This window comes from Molossus molossus, unplaced genomic scaffold, assembly GCF_014108415.1.
Source record: "Molossus molossus isolate mMolMol1 unplaced genomic scaffold, mMolMol1.p scaffold_m16_p_7, whole genome shotgun sequence".
NCBI classification, from domain to species: domain Eukaryota; kingdom Metazoa; phylum Chordata; class Mammalia; order Chiroptera; family Molossidae; genus Molossus; species Molossus molossus.
The window spans coordinates 111,399,774-111,415,308 of record NW_023425401.1 but is presented as its reverse complement, the minus strand read 5'-3'; the positions used below and the strand labels follow the sequence as shown (position 1 = coordinate 111,415,308).

Here is a 15,535-nt window from a genome sequence, read left to right as displayed (position 1 = left end):
TGATCATACACACTCACATTCACACACATGCCCTTACACACATATACACACCCCCACACACATACACACTCACACATGCACTCACACACGTACTCACCTCTCACTATGCATCCCCCGCACCTGCTCTTTAGAAAGAACTGGATACTCACACAGCGCCCCTGAGCACCCCCTGGGCCGCTGAGTGGGCCCCTGGCCAGGTCCTGCTGGGCAGAGGGCATCCCCGGAGGACCGCCGTGTCCTGCAGATGGGGCCTTCCCCCGGTCCCCACCACTGTGGGCTTCCAGGATCCCCACCAGGGAGTCAGTGAAGCAGACACGTGACAGGGTTGTGGGGAGGGCAGCCAGGTACTGCCCATGGGGTCTCTCTCCTCCCGGGTCCCCAGATGGCCCTGCTGTGCAGTGAGGGTCACTGAGCTGAATCAGGGACCTTTGTCCCACCTAGGCCCAGGCAGCATGGGATGGGGAGGGGCACGTAGGATTTGGGGTCGGAAGAGCTAGGTCTGTTTTCACTTCCTGGGCATGAGCCACGTCCCTACAGCCACCGAAGACACAGAAGCCACGTCTCCGCAGTGACTGGGCTGAGCAGGCTGAGCGGCAGAGGCCGTCACCACCGGAGAGTGTGCAGACGTCCCCTCTGCGGCCATCCTCCCTGTCCTCCCTGTGCTGCGTCGCCGGCCTGCGTTGTCAGCTCGGGGCTCAGTTCGCTTTGGGCGTGTGTGGCCCTGCCGTTTCCCGGCCATCATTGAGGTACCATGGCCACATGTGTGAGTGCGTCAGAGACAGTTGTGGGCACGTAGCGGCCCCCACGCCAAGCCCCACTGTCGGCAGGCGCCTGCTCCGGGCACCAGGGTGGGGTAAGGAAGACACAGGAGGCAAAAGTCAGGGCAGGGGCGTGATCACTGCCTCCCCGGGACATGAAGAGTCAACAAACAGGCCACCACATGGGGACAAGCACAGGGCCCTCAAGGTTGCAGCACGGGGTGGGGGGTGAGTACTGGACACCCCATTTCTTGAGCAGAAGCAGCAGGAGTGAGGGCTGGAGCCCGAGGCCCTCAGGAGGGGGCCTCAGGCTGTCCCCTGTGCCCTTGCTTCAGAGAGTCAGGGAGGCCAGGAAGATGCCAGGCCCTCCCCCGTGCGTGGCACAGCGCGTGGCTGGGCGCCCACCTTCTCTGCTGAGAAATCGTGGCCTCGCTGCAGAGGTCTGTGTGTGCGCAGCCTCTTCCCCAGCATGAGGGGCCAGGCTGCCGCTGCCTCGGGGGACCCTGGACACCAGGATCCCGCGGTCCCGGAGGTCACACCAGGGCCACGGGGTGGAGAACAGGGCTGGACGCTCCCTGCACAGCTCAGCGGAGGCCCAGGGCACGATACCCGGTTTTCTGAAAGTGAACAAATCAGAGAGAAATGGAAAAGCTCTGGACGAGAGGAAAGGGACCGAGTGGAAGGAAGAGACATCGGAGGGGCGGGGACTGGGGAGGAGGAAACCCAAGCTGAGAGCGGACCCCAGAGACTGGGCGTCTGGAGCGCCCAGAGAAGTGTGGCCACAGCGTGCAGGCGGGAGCCACAGCCACAGGGAGGGCAATGGAGGGTCGCAGGGGCCTGGGCAGGACCCACCAGGCCGGCTAACCCTGCTCCCAGGGACCTCCCCACCTGGCCGCTCCTTTCCCCGCCCGCTGGGCCCCTCGGAAGGCAGAGTCAGGAGGCCATCTAGCGGTGGGGGCCGGTGGGGCCAGGGGTGGCGGAGGCGCCTCCTGGGGGTGGGGGCCGAAGACAGACGGCCACCTGTCCTCAGCGGGGATGCTGGGGAGGGATGAAGGACGGAGGTTGACCACCGGAAAGAGGCAGAGCCCAGGCCAATTAGAAATGGATTCTGAGGGTGATCTGGGGTGTCTGGCCAGGTCAGGCCGAGGTGGGGTTCAGAACCTCTGACCTGTATGGGGAGGGGCCGAAGTGTGTGCGGGGAGGGAGGAGGGGCAAAGAGAGGGAGCCATCTGGTGTCTGGAGTCCGGGAAGTGGTTGGGGGGGAGGGGAGGGAGGGTGGGGGGCTCCACTTCTCCGGGGGGGCTCCTGGAGCCCTTGTTGCTAAGACAAGAAATACAAACTGCAATTGACTTCTGTCCGTATTCCCCCCACCCACCCACCCACGACAGGGAGACAGTCCTCAGGAATCAGGGTCAATGGCGGGTTTTATGGTGCATTGTCATTTCATTATGGAGGGCTGCCAGTCCCCAGACCAGCAGCAGCGACGCATCGGTGGACACCCCAAGTCCGGCTCGGGCTCCCCAGGCTGCAGGAGGCGGCCCCGAGGCAGTCCGAGGTCTCCGCACCTTCCCGCCGCCTCTGCGCACCGGTGGTGAACAGAGTCCCTAACCTGGGGCCGCAAGGTCGCAACCCCGTCCTGCGGCCCTTTGCCTGGGCCTGGCTGTGCAGGGGGGGGCGGGGGGGGGCGAGAGAACAAAAAGGAGGGGGAAGAGGAGACTGCGGCGAGGTCAGGCGCAGGGCGGCCGCCAGGGGAGGGCGAGCACAGGACTGGAGCGCCCCAGGGCGCAGGGGCCGCACCGCCCGGGGCGTTGTATCCATGCGCTGCGCAGTAACCACTCGGAGCTGACCCTCCGGAGTCCAGGGCCTTATCCTTCCTGTCTGTGTGCACCGGGAATACACAGCCGGGACACGGCCTTCGTAAAGCTGGGGGCTGCTTGCCCACCATGCTCAGGGATGGGTGTTCTTCACCAAACACAGGGCAGAAAAAGCAAAACGATGGAGTGGGGGCTGGGGTCCACCTGGGGAGGGCCCCAGAATGGCTGGGTCTTGATGCTGCTCAGTCCCTGCTAGGCCCAGCCAAGTGTCTCTTAACATGCCCCCCTCTGTCATCCCCCCCAGAAGGTTATCTGCAAGGGGGCTCGCTTGGGCGGCTGGAAGGCCCCATTGTTTTGAGGGCCCGACCCGGCCTCTCAGGCTCCACCAGGCTGGGCTGGGTCAAGGGAGAGCCTTAACCCCACAGAGGGATCACCCAGGGCCTGCGTTTCCATCCCACGCGGAGCCCGCTCCCCTGACTTAGTCTAGAGCAAGAGTGGGATGAGGGGGCCCAGAAGGAGAGGTCATGTCCTGTAAAAAGTGTGTGTGGGGGGGGGGGATTTCTGGTTTTATTTTTCTGCTTTGAACAGGATTTTATTTTCTGAAAGACGCACAGGGGTCGGGGACCTGTGTTTGGGGCTGAGCATGGGGCCTCCTCTGGATGCCCACTTCGACCAGACCCCTGTTCCCAGGGGGCCCTGCCCCTCCTCAGGCTGCAGCCCCCGGCCCTGGCTCGCGGCTCCACCGAAAGGAGCCCCGCAGGAGTGGAAGGAGCCTGGATCCCACCCTCAGCTCATCCCTGGCCTGCACTTTGCTCAGATCGATAGATCGTGGGGGTGGTGTGCGCGCGGCCTTGCCCACTCACCGCTGCCCCCAGGCACAATGGGCCTCCGCCCACCTCCCGGCACCAGCAGGGCCCCGTTCTGCAGGCTGGGGTGCAGGCCGACCTCAGGGCGCTCTTTCCAGCCCCTGAGCAAGGCTCCATCCCCCCTTCAGAGGGTTAAAAATAATGCACTTGTGGGGACGCAATAAAGGAGAAGCACTTTCAAGTTTTCCTGGGGCACCGAGCCCTTCAAAGAGCAATACTTCATGTCGTGGTCAGTGAGAATGACCCTCCGTCCAAGGATGTTGAATATTCAGGAAAATGCACAGACCCTGTCTTTCAAAGACAGGCAGACCTAGACTTCGGGATAAAGTCTCTGAAAAAAAAAACATTTAAATCAGACCTGGGCAGTGCTGCCCCTCAAACACTGGCGAGAACACTCCGTTTGATGATCGGAGCTGCATGGGGGGGGCCTCTCGACTGTCCTTTAAAAACTTAAGTTGGTTTTAACTGAAGCACCTACCATTCTGGAGAAAGTGAAGGGGGAACACGGGGATATGCAGAAGGCAGGGGGTAGCCGCTGTCACCCTAAGCAGCGGGTGGCCTCCCTCACACCCACCCTTGTCTTAGCCGAGGTTGTATTTCCCCTTTTAACTCAAAGCCTTCAGGTGAAAATAAAGCAACAGCGGCAACGGAAAAAAAAATTCTAGTCTTTTTTAGGGTTAACATCAGAAGAGGAGCCGAGCTGCTTTGGCCAATCAGATACGCCCCTGCCAGCTATAATATCGTACTGAAGACAGCCTCTCTCACAAGCTCTCCAGGCTTGCTACCATTTAAAATCAGACTCTTTTTGTCTTTTGATTGCTGTCTCCCGCCCCAACTCCGATGTGCTCTGTTATCAGCGACCAGCAGCCTGCCGCTCCAGCCCCCGTCTGGGTGGGGATCGGCCGCGAGTCCCCCGCACCAGCGTTGGGCAGGGTGCTATAGAAAGAGAAAGAGCGAGGCAGAGGGCGAGCGAGGGAGCCAGCAGCCAGCCAGCCGAGCGAGGAAGGGAGAGCGCACAGGCACACACCCGCACGCTCACTGGCGCACACAGACCCGCGCGGGGACGGCGCTGAAGTCACTGGGTTCCATGGACGAGATGCTGCTGCTGGCGAGGTGTCTGCTGGTGGTGCTGGTCTCCTCGCTGCTGATGTGCTCGGGGCTGGCGTGCGGACCCGGCAGGGGATTTGGGAAGAGGCGGCACCCCAAAAAGCTGACCCCTTTAGCCTATAAGCAGTTCATCCCCAACGTGGCCGAGAAGACCCTAGGGGCCAGCGGAAGGTACGAAGGGAAGATCTCCAGAAACTCGGAGCGATTTAAGGAACTCACGCCCAATTACAACCCCGACATAATATTTAAGGATGAGGAGAACACGGGAGCGGACCGGCTGATGACTCAGGTAGAAACCAGCACCGGGCGTGGAATGTGTCGCTTTCCAGGGGCTTCTGTGAAAGCAGGCGGTTCCAGGCAGAGTGTTTGCTCTGGGGCAGATGGAAAGGTGATTTCGCAGTGGCCTTTCCCACCCACCGGCCTACCTGCCTCTTCCTGGAGAGAGTGCAGGTGAAGGGTCCAGCTAAGAAGTTCAGGGTGGGGGCGGGGAAGCCCACAGGAGATGTGGTCCATGCACGGCCCTGATTTTATTTCTCCAGCCGGGATGGCCTTCCCCTCCTGCCTCAGCTCTGGCTTGTAACTTGGGGAGACCTTCACTTTGGGGGCGGCTGTCCTTTCCAAGTTTGGAGTGGAGACAGAGGGAGGGCAGCAATCCCCATAACCACGGAGTGGCGTCCAGGTCACCCACAGGCTAGCCCCCAGCAGGAGACCTTGACCTCCCAGGCTTCCGCCCCCACCCCGCTGCCCCCACCAGAGACCCTGAGTCGGAAAAGCCTGGAGGTGGTTCTGACCCAAGCCACGGGCTCTAAAACGCCAGACTAGTCCCTGGCGGTGGCACAGAGCGCCACTGCGACCCCGCGGTGGCAGTTGTGCTCATCAGAGTGTGAATGTATCGATATTTCTTTAAGGATGCGCTTACATTCTCCGGGCCGGGTACCTGAGGGGAGGGACTTAGAACCTCCTGGCATTGCATCCGTCCCGTTTTCAACCTGCCTGCCTCGGCACCCGCGGAGGGGGCCGGAGAGACGAACCGCAGCAAGCCGGCGCCCTCTCTCCCTCCCCGCAGCCGCTGGAGACCTCGGCTCCCAGGCTCCCCGCCCGGGGCGGGCTGTCTGAAACTCCGCGCACGTATAACTGAAGCTAGAAATGGATTTCCTGGCAAATATAGGTCAACATCCTTTTTATTGCCCTATTAAAATATTCGAGTCCTACCTTTAGGGCTAGGAGCGCACCGCCGCTGACGGAGCGGCGCTGAAGGGGCGCGAGTGCAGGGGGTGGGGGGGCAAGGCGGAGACGCCACCAGGCCCTCAGTGCCCAGCCCGAGCCGGCCTCGCTGCCCGCCGAGAAGGGACGCGCGCGGCCGGGGAGCCTGGGGAGGAGGGAGCGGACCAGAGGGTCCTTCTCCCTTGCTCTGTCTCATCTGCTCCGACCACCTTAAATCCGGACCGCGAGTGTGGCCGCACGCGCCAGTGCCTGGAGCAGCGCGAGCCGCGGTTAACTCTGCGCAGGCCTGGGGCGCCCTGCAGGCGACCGGCGGCGGGGACTTCTCCAGCTCGTCCGGGACCCCGACCCCGGGTCACCCTGCTCCCGCCAGAGGGAGGTGACCCTCTCGGGGTCCCTCGGAGCCGGAGAGCGGGGAGGCCAGGCTGGAGCAGGCTGGAGGCGGGGACACCGCAGGTTCCCGAGCGGGAGGGGTCGGCGCTCGCCCCGTGTGCGCGGTGGCGACCTCGGGAGAGGGGCCCGGCCTGGCCGCCCAGCAGCGCGAGGCGAGGCGCGCACCCAGGCGCTCGTTGACTCCACTTACTGCGGGGTGATCGATCCCGCGGCTCGGGTTTCAGCGCACGGGGCGGGCTGCGGCCGCCCCTCCACGCGCCCTGCGCCGCACGGTCCCCGCTAAGAACAGGGCCCCGACGGCCGGGGTCGAGGGCGGGGAGGCCAGGGCCAGGGCGCAGCGCCGGCTCTGCTGCCGCCCGGCCTCCCCGGCCTCGGCGCCGCGCCGGGACCCATGGCCCAGTGGCCCCGCGCCCCGCCACTCTCTCCGCGGCGCGCGCTCGCAGCATTTGAACTTCTGACCTTCTGTCGACTTCCCTCAGACGAAGAAACGAAAACAAATACTTTTTTTCCTTGGGCAGTGGCTTTTCCCGTTCCCAGCACAAAAGGACGGGGGAGGGGCAGCCACCGTAAGGGTGGGTGGGGAGAGCCAGGACCGGATTGTATCACGGACCCCGCAAATATCCCCCGCAATCATGGATAGCTGGGGGGCGGCCTGGAAGGTGCCCTTGGTTTATCCCTTCCTGTCCTTCCTTTTGCTCGGATTCCACGAGCTGGGGGGGGCGGGGGGGCGGGGCAGGGCTGGGGGGGAGGCAGAGGACATGGGTGGTGAGGGGTAGGGTCGGGGTGAAGGGGTGAAACCCGGACTGTCTCCCAGGCCAGAGGAGCTTAGGGCTCCTTGGGGAACCTGCGCACCCGCTGGCCCCTCACTTAAGAGAACCACCTGGATTCTGTTCTCAGGTGCGTGTCCCTCCTCCCCTGTCGCGCCGTCCCTCCGCGACTCGGTGCGTCTCTGTCCCTCTAATGTGACTGCCACCCAAGTCCCTCAACCATGGCAAGATCGTCCCCAGTGGAACTTTGAGAGCAGTTCTGGAACGCATGAGCTCCTGGTTAATATTAACTCGGCGAGGGAGAGCGCAGACAGACACCCTGTCCCTGCAGGCCGCGGGTGCCAGGCGGTCCAGCGGTCGGGGCTCCGCGGGGGCAGGGGGCCGCGAGGGGCTGGGCCTGGGGGCCGGGGGGCATCGGCCTGAGACGCCACGTTGAGTAGATCTCTGGGTGCGTGGCGGCCCAGGGGCACCGCACTCAGCGGGTTTGAGGAGGGTTTTCCTGATTTGACGGGAGGGGTCTGGTTTTCCGGAGTGGGGGAGGAGCGGGGGGCGGTGTGTGTAGGGACGGGGGGGGTCTCTTTTGAAGTTGGGGCACCCCTCCCCCAAGCTGGGGCAGCCCGGCTGCCACCGGCGGCGACAGTCCCTCTCCAGCGCCGGGCGCGCGGCGGCTGCGCAGACGGGGAGGTGGCGGGAGCTCAGGCGTGGGGGACCGCTCGGCCTCGGCGACACAAAGCGGCCGGCGGCCCCGCTGGGCTTCACAGTGGCTGCACAGAATCGGGCCTGACTCGCGGCACCCTACCCGGTGAATTGATGACCGGCCTGGGCTTCCCGGCTTTGGCCGTGAAGATCGCTCCGCCTGAAGGCAGCACGTCCTTGCTGCCGCGGGCCGAGGCCGCGCCGGGGGTGCCGGGGGCGCGGGGGGCGCGGGGGGCCGGGTAGCCGACTCGGGCCTGCCTCGGCCTGCGTCCTCGCCTGGGTCCTTCACCTCTGGTCCAAGTGGCGCAGCTCGGGGCGCAGGGGTGGTCCTGTGTCCTCCTCATCCTTCCCCGCCCCCACCAGCCGCCTGGGGGTGCGCTGTAGAAAGCTTCGTGTGCCCCCCGGAGACCGGAGCTGGGGTGGGATGGGGGCTCGGGACCCCGGTGTATGAGTGTGCGTGTCGCTGGTGTGCGCCTGCGCCGCGGGCTCCACATCCCGGCTCTTAACTGACCCTAGTTTACTGATTGATTTTCATGTAAAACGCGTTCAGTCCTCAAGATGATCTCACGCAGACTCTGCCCTTCCGACTTTTTTTTTTTTTTTTTAAAGAAAACGGCTGTCAGGCCCCGAAACCTGCAAGCGCTAACCTGTTACCAGGGCCGCCCCCCCCTGCCCCCCCATTTGTATGTTTAACTCTACAACCATATTACTGCGTTTTATTGCTGCCAAATACACAGGGCTTTTCCTGTTGCGCAATCTGTCACACCCCTTCTGCGCGGGCGCCCCTCCCCCATCCCCTAGGAAACGAGTCCCGGTGCGGTTATTAGGGTCTCAGATGGGGCGGTCTTTCCAGCCGCGGAACGGGGCTCCCGAGCCAGCCCCCGCCCGCCTGAAGGAGACCGGCCCTGCCTTCTGCAGACATCAACTTGAACCTGTCGCCTGCCTCCCCAGGAGCCTGCCTCTCTCCGGGATGCCCCTGTCAGGACTTCGTCATTGCCCTTCTTTGAAATCCCAGACCCCACCCGCAGAATGAGAAGCCCCCAGTGAGTGCGCAGCCACACAAAGGCACACGCTGGCTTCGGCTGTTTTATTGCGTCCTTGTCTGGGACTCAGGCCTCTGCGGGGATGTCCCCAGACCCCAGCTCCACGCACCGGGCGGGCGTCCTGCCTACCTGTGTCCTGACACACAGGCAGTGTCCTCGTGTGCGTGGTGGGTGCGGGGAGGCAAAGGGCAGTGCCTAAAGGGAGAGCCCCCAGGCAAGGGCTCCCAGGCCTCAGTCCTTCTGCCTCCCATCCCCCACCCTCCTGCCCCACCCCCTCCCTCCACCTCTGAAGTTTGCTCTTCAAACTTGCCGGACACCATTCTGCGCCGGGGCCAAGAAAACAAGAGGGGGAAGGGACTAGGTTAAGGAAAACAAGAGACACAATCAGACCACAGAAAAGCCTGGAGAAAGAGTCCCACGGGGCAAAGGAATGTGACTGTCCAGATAAAGACTGTTTGTCGTCCGGCCGGGCGCACTGAGAACTGTAACTCACCTGGCGGCCTTTCGCTGGGCCCTCCCGCCCTCCACTCCCTATCTGCTCCCCAACTCCCTCTCTGCCTGTGGCTTAATCCTCACCCCAGATAGGCGCAGGGCAGAGGGAGGGTCCGCAGATAAGGCCAGGTTTCCGAGCCCTCGGAGAAGCAGACTGCGTTTTGCTTCGTTTTTGCCAAGTCGCACCTTGGGCCTTCCTCTGCCTCCAGGTGAGGGAGTGTGCCCAGGGAGCAGGGCGAGGCCCACACAGGCAGAGAAATGGGGCCACAGCAGGGGGTGGCTGTGGGGTGGGGGGGCACCTTGGGGAAGGCTGAGCATGGTTAAGGGTACCCCTGGTGGGTTCTCCAGCCTTTGTCTGAACACACCCAGTCCACTTGTTCCCGAAACGTGTCCTCTGCTCCGCAGGCCGTGGTAGGAGCTCCGCTAGTCAGGATTTGGAGACAGGCCCTCAGCTGACATCTAAGAGGAGCGCTTCCGGCAGAGCCCCCCACCCGCACCCCACCCCCTCAGCCAAATGCTACCTCTCCTGAGCTGACCGGGCCCTCTCTTCTCCGCAGAGCCCTGGTCCCCGAGGACTAGACAGAGCCCGAGGACAGCTGGGGGCTGGACACTGACGTCTCCCTTCTCTCTGCAGAGGTGTAAAGACAAGTTGAACGCTCTGGCCATCTCGGTGATGAACCAGTGGCCAGGAGTGAAGCTGCGGGTGACTGAGGGCTGGGACGAGGACGGCCACCACTCCGAGGAGTCCCTGCACTACGAGGGCCGCGCCGTGGACATCACCACGTCGGACCGGGACCGCAGCAAGTACGGCATGCTGGCGCGCCTGGCCGTGGAGGCTGGCTTCGACTGGGTGTACTACGAGTCCAAAGCCCACATCCACTGCTCCGTGAAAGCAGGTGAGCGACCCCAGCCTCCCCACGGCCCCGGTGCCAACCACAGACACCCTCCACCAGCTCCGGATCTGCCCACAAGATGTCACCTGTGAGCCCCACGGCCTGATTCAAGGCAAAGCAAAAAAAAAAAAAAAAAAAATGGGGAGGGGGCATGAGGGTCAGCGAAGGGAGGGAACTGGCATTGGGCTGTTTCTGCCATGGGTATGTGGGTATATACCCTACGAGGCTCAGCCCCAGCCAGGAATTGCCCCCCCCCACACACACACACTCTTAAGGCTACAAAGGCCTGAGGTCCTCTGACCCCTGATGCACAGGACACATGGCTTCCTGAGCTGTCCCCACTCCTGTTTCCGGAGCCCCCACTGAAGGTGGCGGAGACAGGGAAGAAAGATGGGGGGGGGGCAGGTGAGACACCGCAGGCCTGAGTGGTCAGCCAGGCCTGGGCTCATCCTTCCTCTTTTAGGCCTTAGAATCAACTGCCCCACCCACCCTGTCGCCCCCCTCCCGGGAGAGGAGGTTGTGTCTGGGGTGTAAGCCCCTGTCCTCCCCCCTCCCGCGAGCGCCTGTGGATTCTAAATGAACTTAACTCACTTGCTAAGCCTTTGGGGAGAGGCCTGGTGGGAGGTAATAAACCAGCAGTCACCGCTTCCAACATCTGGTCCCCGCAAGCCCAGAAGCCCGGTCCTGCTCGTTAGGAGCCCGCTGGGCTGCCCTGCGCGCAGGCGGGCGGGGACGCGAGTGGCGACGGCGGGGCCATCCCGCCTGGAGCTGCTTCCCGGGCCTGCACCGCCACACGTGGTCGCTGCGAGGAGTCGCTCGGAAGGGAAGACTTTCCGCCCACACGCGCGAACATCCCGACTTGGCGACTGTTGGAGCCTTGTCTACATCTCAGCATAAGTTGGCGCATTTAGCAAAACAGTTCACACTGAATTCCGGAGGAACTGTGTCTCCCCCGCGCCCTCCCCCCCAGCTTGGCCTGTTTGTCTCCTAAACTGTATTTTAATAGCAGATGTGAGTAGAAAAACACTTTTAAAGTGTCAAGACACACTTGGTAGGTGAGGGAAATAGTGGCTTCTTGTCACAACACAGAGCAAAGGAGTATCAGGGACGGCGGGAAAGGGGTCTTAGCCGCAAGGGTGAATAACAGGCAGCACCCCCACTTCGCGGGGCTCCGTGGGGGAACCTTCTGCCGGTTATTTTCTCCCGCCGCTCCCCTGCCCCCCCCCCGCCTCTCTCCCTTCGCGGGACCTCGAGGCTGCGCCCCAGCACGCGCACGGCCCCCTCTGGGACCACCCCTGTCCGCAGGGTCCCCCTAGCGGGGGTGCTCCTGACCGGGGGTGGGGGTCCCTAGAGGCCTCCTCGAAAATGAGCAGCGGTAATCCGGCCCCAGGACCCGGCTGGGGAGCAGACCCCGGCGCGCAGAGCTGCTCATTGGCATTCTGCGCACACGGGCCGGGGTGCAGCGCGCTGCGTGTCAAGCAGGGTCGTGCGACTCGACGACTCGGGCTCGCCTGCGCCCAGGGCCGCATTCCGGGGGGCTATGCGGGCCTCCAAGGGCCAGGCCCGCACTTCATGCCGGAGAAACCGATGAGAAGATTAAAAACCCTCTGTAATTCCGGCAGGAAGATTCTTTCTCGCGATCTCTATTTGCAAAAAGCATGATCCCAGAGATTGGAATGCAAAGAAGACGGGGCCTCCGCGCCCCTCCTCCCGGCCCCCTGCGCGCCGGCCGCTCCGATCATTGTCCTCGGGACAGTGAGCCTCAGAGAGCGACCGAGGGCTCGAAAAAGCGCGTCGTCAAGGGGCCTTGAGAACCCGGGGCTTCCAGCGCACCAGCAGGCCCCGCCATTTAAAATTCAAATACACATCTTGAGAGCTTGGAAGAGAGGCCTAGCTGTGCAAATAGGGTTTGTGAGACCCGGGCTTCTGGAGAGCCCGCGTGTGAACCGCGGGGGGCGGGGGTTGCACCTGAGCAAATAGGGCGGGGGCAGCGGGAGCCCCGAGGGGACGGGAGCAATGGAAGTGTCCCCTCTTCCGAGAATGTCTCCCTTTTAGCTCAGCCGTCGCAGTGACAATGCTGGCCCCTTTATTGGATTTTAATTGGAAAATCCACACCAGCCCCGGGTTTTCACACCTCCGCCAGTTGTCTGGAATGTTTGTCCAGTTGCTACAACTACTAGAGCTATTTTCACCCCCGCCCCTCGTCTCCCGACACCGAGGCCCCGGCGGAGCGCTGGGGGCGGGCGGCGAGGGTCCCCACTGTGTGGCGGGGTGCTGGAGCGCTCGAGGGGGCGCTGCGCCCCGCGCGGGGGCGGGAAGGAAGGCGGGAGCGCCCCGGCGCCCGGGTGAGCTCAAGGAGGCTCCCTGAGGAATCCAAGTGCAGAGCAAATACCTTCTGAATTCGTGTCGACGTTGGGTGTGTGCTGAGCAGGGTGGGGTGGGAGGAAGGAGGAGAAAGGAGCACAGCCTGCCCACCGTTATCACAGCCAGTCCCGTCCTGAAAGAGTCCTTCAGGAATGTGTCTGCATCTGAAGTTTGTCGCCCAGGCGGCGGGGCTTGGGGAGCGAGGTCTGCGCTGCACCGGCCCTGCCTCCGCTCCCGGAGCCGCGCGCTTCCCGGTCTGGGCGCGTGAGACACCCAGCGTGCGCCCTCCTCCCCCGCGTGCCTGCGTGTCGGGACTCACCATCCTGTCCGCTCTTCTCTCACTCTTCCCCGCAGAGAACTCGGTGGCGGCCAAATCGGGCGGCTGCTTCCCGGGCTCCGCCACGGTGCACCTGGAGCAGGGCGGCACCAAACTGGTGAAGGATCTGCGCCCCGGGGACCGCGTGCTGGCGGCCGACGACCAGGGCCGGCTGCTCTACAGCGACTTCCTCACTTTCCTGGACCGCGACGCTGGCGCCAAGAAGGTTTTCTACGTGATCGAGACGCGGGAGCCACGCGAGCGCCTACTGCTCACCGCCGCGCACCTGCTCTTCGTCGCGCCGCGCAACGACTCGGGCGCAGGGCGACCGCCCGGGGGCGCGCCGGGGCGCAGGGCGCTCTTCGCCAGTCGCGTGCGGCCCGGCCAGCGGGTGTACGTGGTGGCCGAGCGTGGCGGGGACCGCCGGCTCCTGCCAGCCGCCGTGCACAGCGTGACCTTGCGCGAGGAGGCCACGGGCGCGTACGCGCCGCTCACTGCGCAGGGCACCATCCTCATCAACCGGGTGCTGGCGTCGTGCTACGCGGTCATCGAGGAGCACAGCTGGGCGCACCGGGCCTTCGCGCCCTTCCGCCTGGCGCACGCGCTGCTGGCCGCGCTGTCGCCCGTGAGCACGGACCGCAGCGGGGACGGCGACGGTGGGGGCGGCGGCCGCGTCCCCCAGCCCGCGCCAGGTGCGCCAGGGGCAGCGGACGCGCCAGGTGCCGCAGGCATCCACTGGTACTCGCAGCTGCTCTACCAAATAGGCACCTGGCTGTTGGACGGCGAGGCCCTGCACCCGCTGGGCATGGCCGTCAAGTCCAGCTGAAGTCCGGAGGGGGGGGCGGGGAGGGGGGTGGGGGTGGGGCAACAGCAAGATACAGCAAAAGACACACGGAAAAAGCGCACGGAATGAGACGTTAATTATAATAATAAATAAATAATAATAATAATAATAATAAAGTAGGCGAACCCAAAGTAGACTATAAGGAAACCAAGACCCCGGGAAGTTCTGGCGTCGCGTTTAGTTCATATATATTTTTTGGAATTTTTTTTTTTTTTTTTGGTTATTGTTTTATTTTGGTTTTTTTTTTTTTCACCTCTCATGGCTATTTATTTGTTTGGTATGAATAGATGTTTTAAATAATATGAACCGGACCTTCAAGAGCCGTGAATCGTTTGTTTCTTGGATAATTTATTATTGTCACGTGGACTGTCCTCACAGGGGAAAAGATTATTTTGTGAGGCCAATCGACCTGCTCAGAGTCTATTTTTCTACATTGTCCCTCGTCCTGGCGTTCAGAAAGCAAAGCTCCGTGCTCCCCACCCCCCAGCCGCTGGGGCTTCTCAGCAGCGTGAACCCAGACTCGCTCCGCGGGGGGGCCACAAAGTATATTTTTATACACAGAATTGTAAATTAGATTTTTTGAGAGATCAATACTTAACTGAATTACATTTCATTTTTGAAATAGTGTAAAATATGAAAAATATATTATTTTTAATTTAACTAATTCCCACCGTCACCGCCGTCTCTCTGGTACCTTCATGGCTGACTGTGTGCATAGTTGCTTTGCAAACTGTGGCCACATTCTCGGAAGTCAAGACTGTAAGACTGTGACACTCTCTCACACACGTTTTCTTTCTTCTTCTTCTTCTTCTTCCTTTTTTTTTTTTTTTTTTTTTAATTTGGACAAACTGGAAGATCTCTGTTATTTTTAACTTCAAAGAATTTATGAGAAAATGCTATTTTTTAAAAAGCGCACATAGCAATGAGCCCATGCGGATGGAGCCTGCAGTTTGTACAGAGAGAAGCGAGGATGGTTTTGCATTAATAAATGGAGAATGACTGCTGTAAATTTACTAAACTGTATTTTTGAATATTTTGTAATAGTTTTATAGAAATAAAACGTGCCACGTGCAGCCTGGACAGTATGTAATAACTGAGAGTTCCTGTCATGGCCCTCTCTCTCTCTTCCTTTCTGGCCTCCGGGTTTGGCTTCCTCGGTCCCCAGCATCGTGTCCAGATGCGTCGCTTATCCTGTGACCTCAGATCAACTCGTGCGTTGACCTTCATCACTGGGCTAACCTCAGCTCTGTTTGTATTTATTGTGTGACTGTCTTCCAACGCTCCAAAGGTTGGGGGTGCACGGCTGGGTCCCCCCCCCCCCCCACCTAGCACAGCCTAACGTGGAGGCCTGGCGGAGGTGGTCCTGAGGCAGTCAGCCAGAACGGACTCGGCTCCCGTGACTGCGGGAAGACCTCGGCCCCTGGGCTTGGCTGCCCGGGGCTGCAATGCTGTGTTCCTGGCCCTGTAGGGAGGTCTCAGCTGCTTTCTGAAGTCCTGGGGGCCCTTTACGGAGGGTCCCCGAGGAAAGCACATGATGTCGATCCTGTTGGAATCTTTTCTTCAGGCTGCCCCCCCGAATCCACAGCCTCTGGGGGCTCAGGGTGCCTGGATCCTTGGGCCACACTGGTGTCTCCAAGTCCAACGTGTCTGTCTGGAGTGGGTGTTGGGCGTGGACTTTGTCCCTGGGGCACAGCTCTCCCTTAGTGGGCACCCTGTGGAGGGTGCCCTGTGCCAGTGGGTCTGGGGCAGGAGGCCCTCCATGCCTGACGTTCAGCCCAGAGGGGCTCTGCCATTGGTGTGACTCGGGCCCCAGTGTCTAAGCAGGCTGGACTTGGGGGGGGCAGGGGGGGGGGCTGGTCTGCAGGCTGGTCTGGACAGGGGCAGAACTGACTTGACGGCTGTGGGCAGGCCTCCGTCCCACAGGGGCAGGCCTGGAGCAGCCGCTAGGCCTGTATTCCCTG

The 15,535-nt window shown here is 62.1% G+C and overlaps 1 protein-coding gene across 2 annotated transcripts; it reads left to right on the top strand.

Moving 5' to 3' along the window:
* The first annotated feature begins 4,525 nt into the window (after window positions 1–4,525).
* On the top strand, window positions 4,526–13,556 carry SHH (sonic hedgehog signaling molecule). Of its 2 annotated transcripts, XM_036247380.1 has the most exons (4): window positions 4,526–4,834; window positions 9,792–10,053; window positions 12,769–13,386; window positions 13,459–13,556. In XM_036247380.1, exons 1-4 carry the CDS (start codon window positions 4,526–4,528, stop codon window positions 13,554–13,556), a joined length of 1,287 nt encoding a protein of 428 aa, XP_036103273.1. The 2 variants fall into 2 exon arrangements, with proteins under 2 accessions (XP_036103273.1, XP_036103272.1); XM_036247379.1 differs by having other exon boundaries at window positions 12,769–13,556.
* The last annotated feature ends 1,979 nt before the right edge of the window (window positions 13,557–15,535 follow it).

Bases quoted from the DNA above. Each gene is read 5' to 3' on its own strand.
- SHH (XM_036247379.1), top strand. From the start codon at position 4,526: ATGGACGAGATGCTGCTGCTGGCGAGGTGTCTGCTGGTGGTGCTGGTC. The intron at 4,835-9,791 runs GTAGAAACCAGC...TTCTCTCTGCAG, and splicing joins CGGACCGGCTGATGACTCAG to AGGTGTAAAGACAAGTTGAA. The intron at 10,054-12,768 runs GTGAGCGACCCC...TCTTCCCCGCAG, and splicing joins CCACTGCTCCGTGAAAGCAG to AGAACTCGGTGGCGGCCAAA.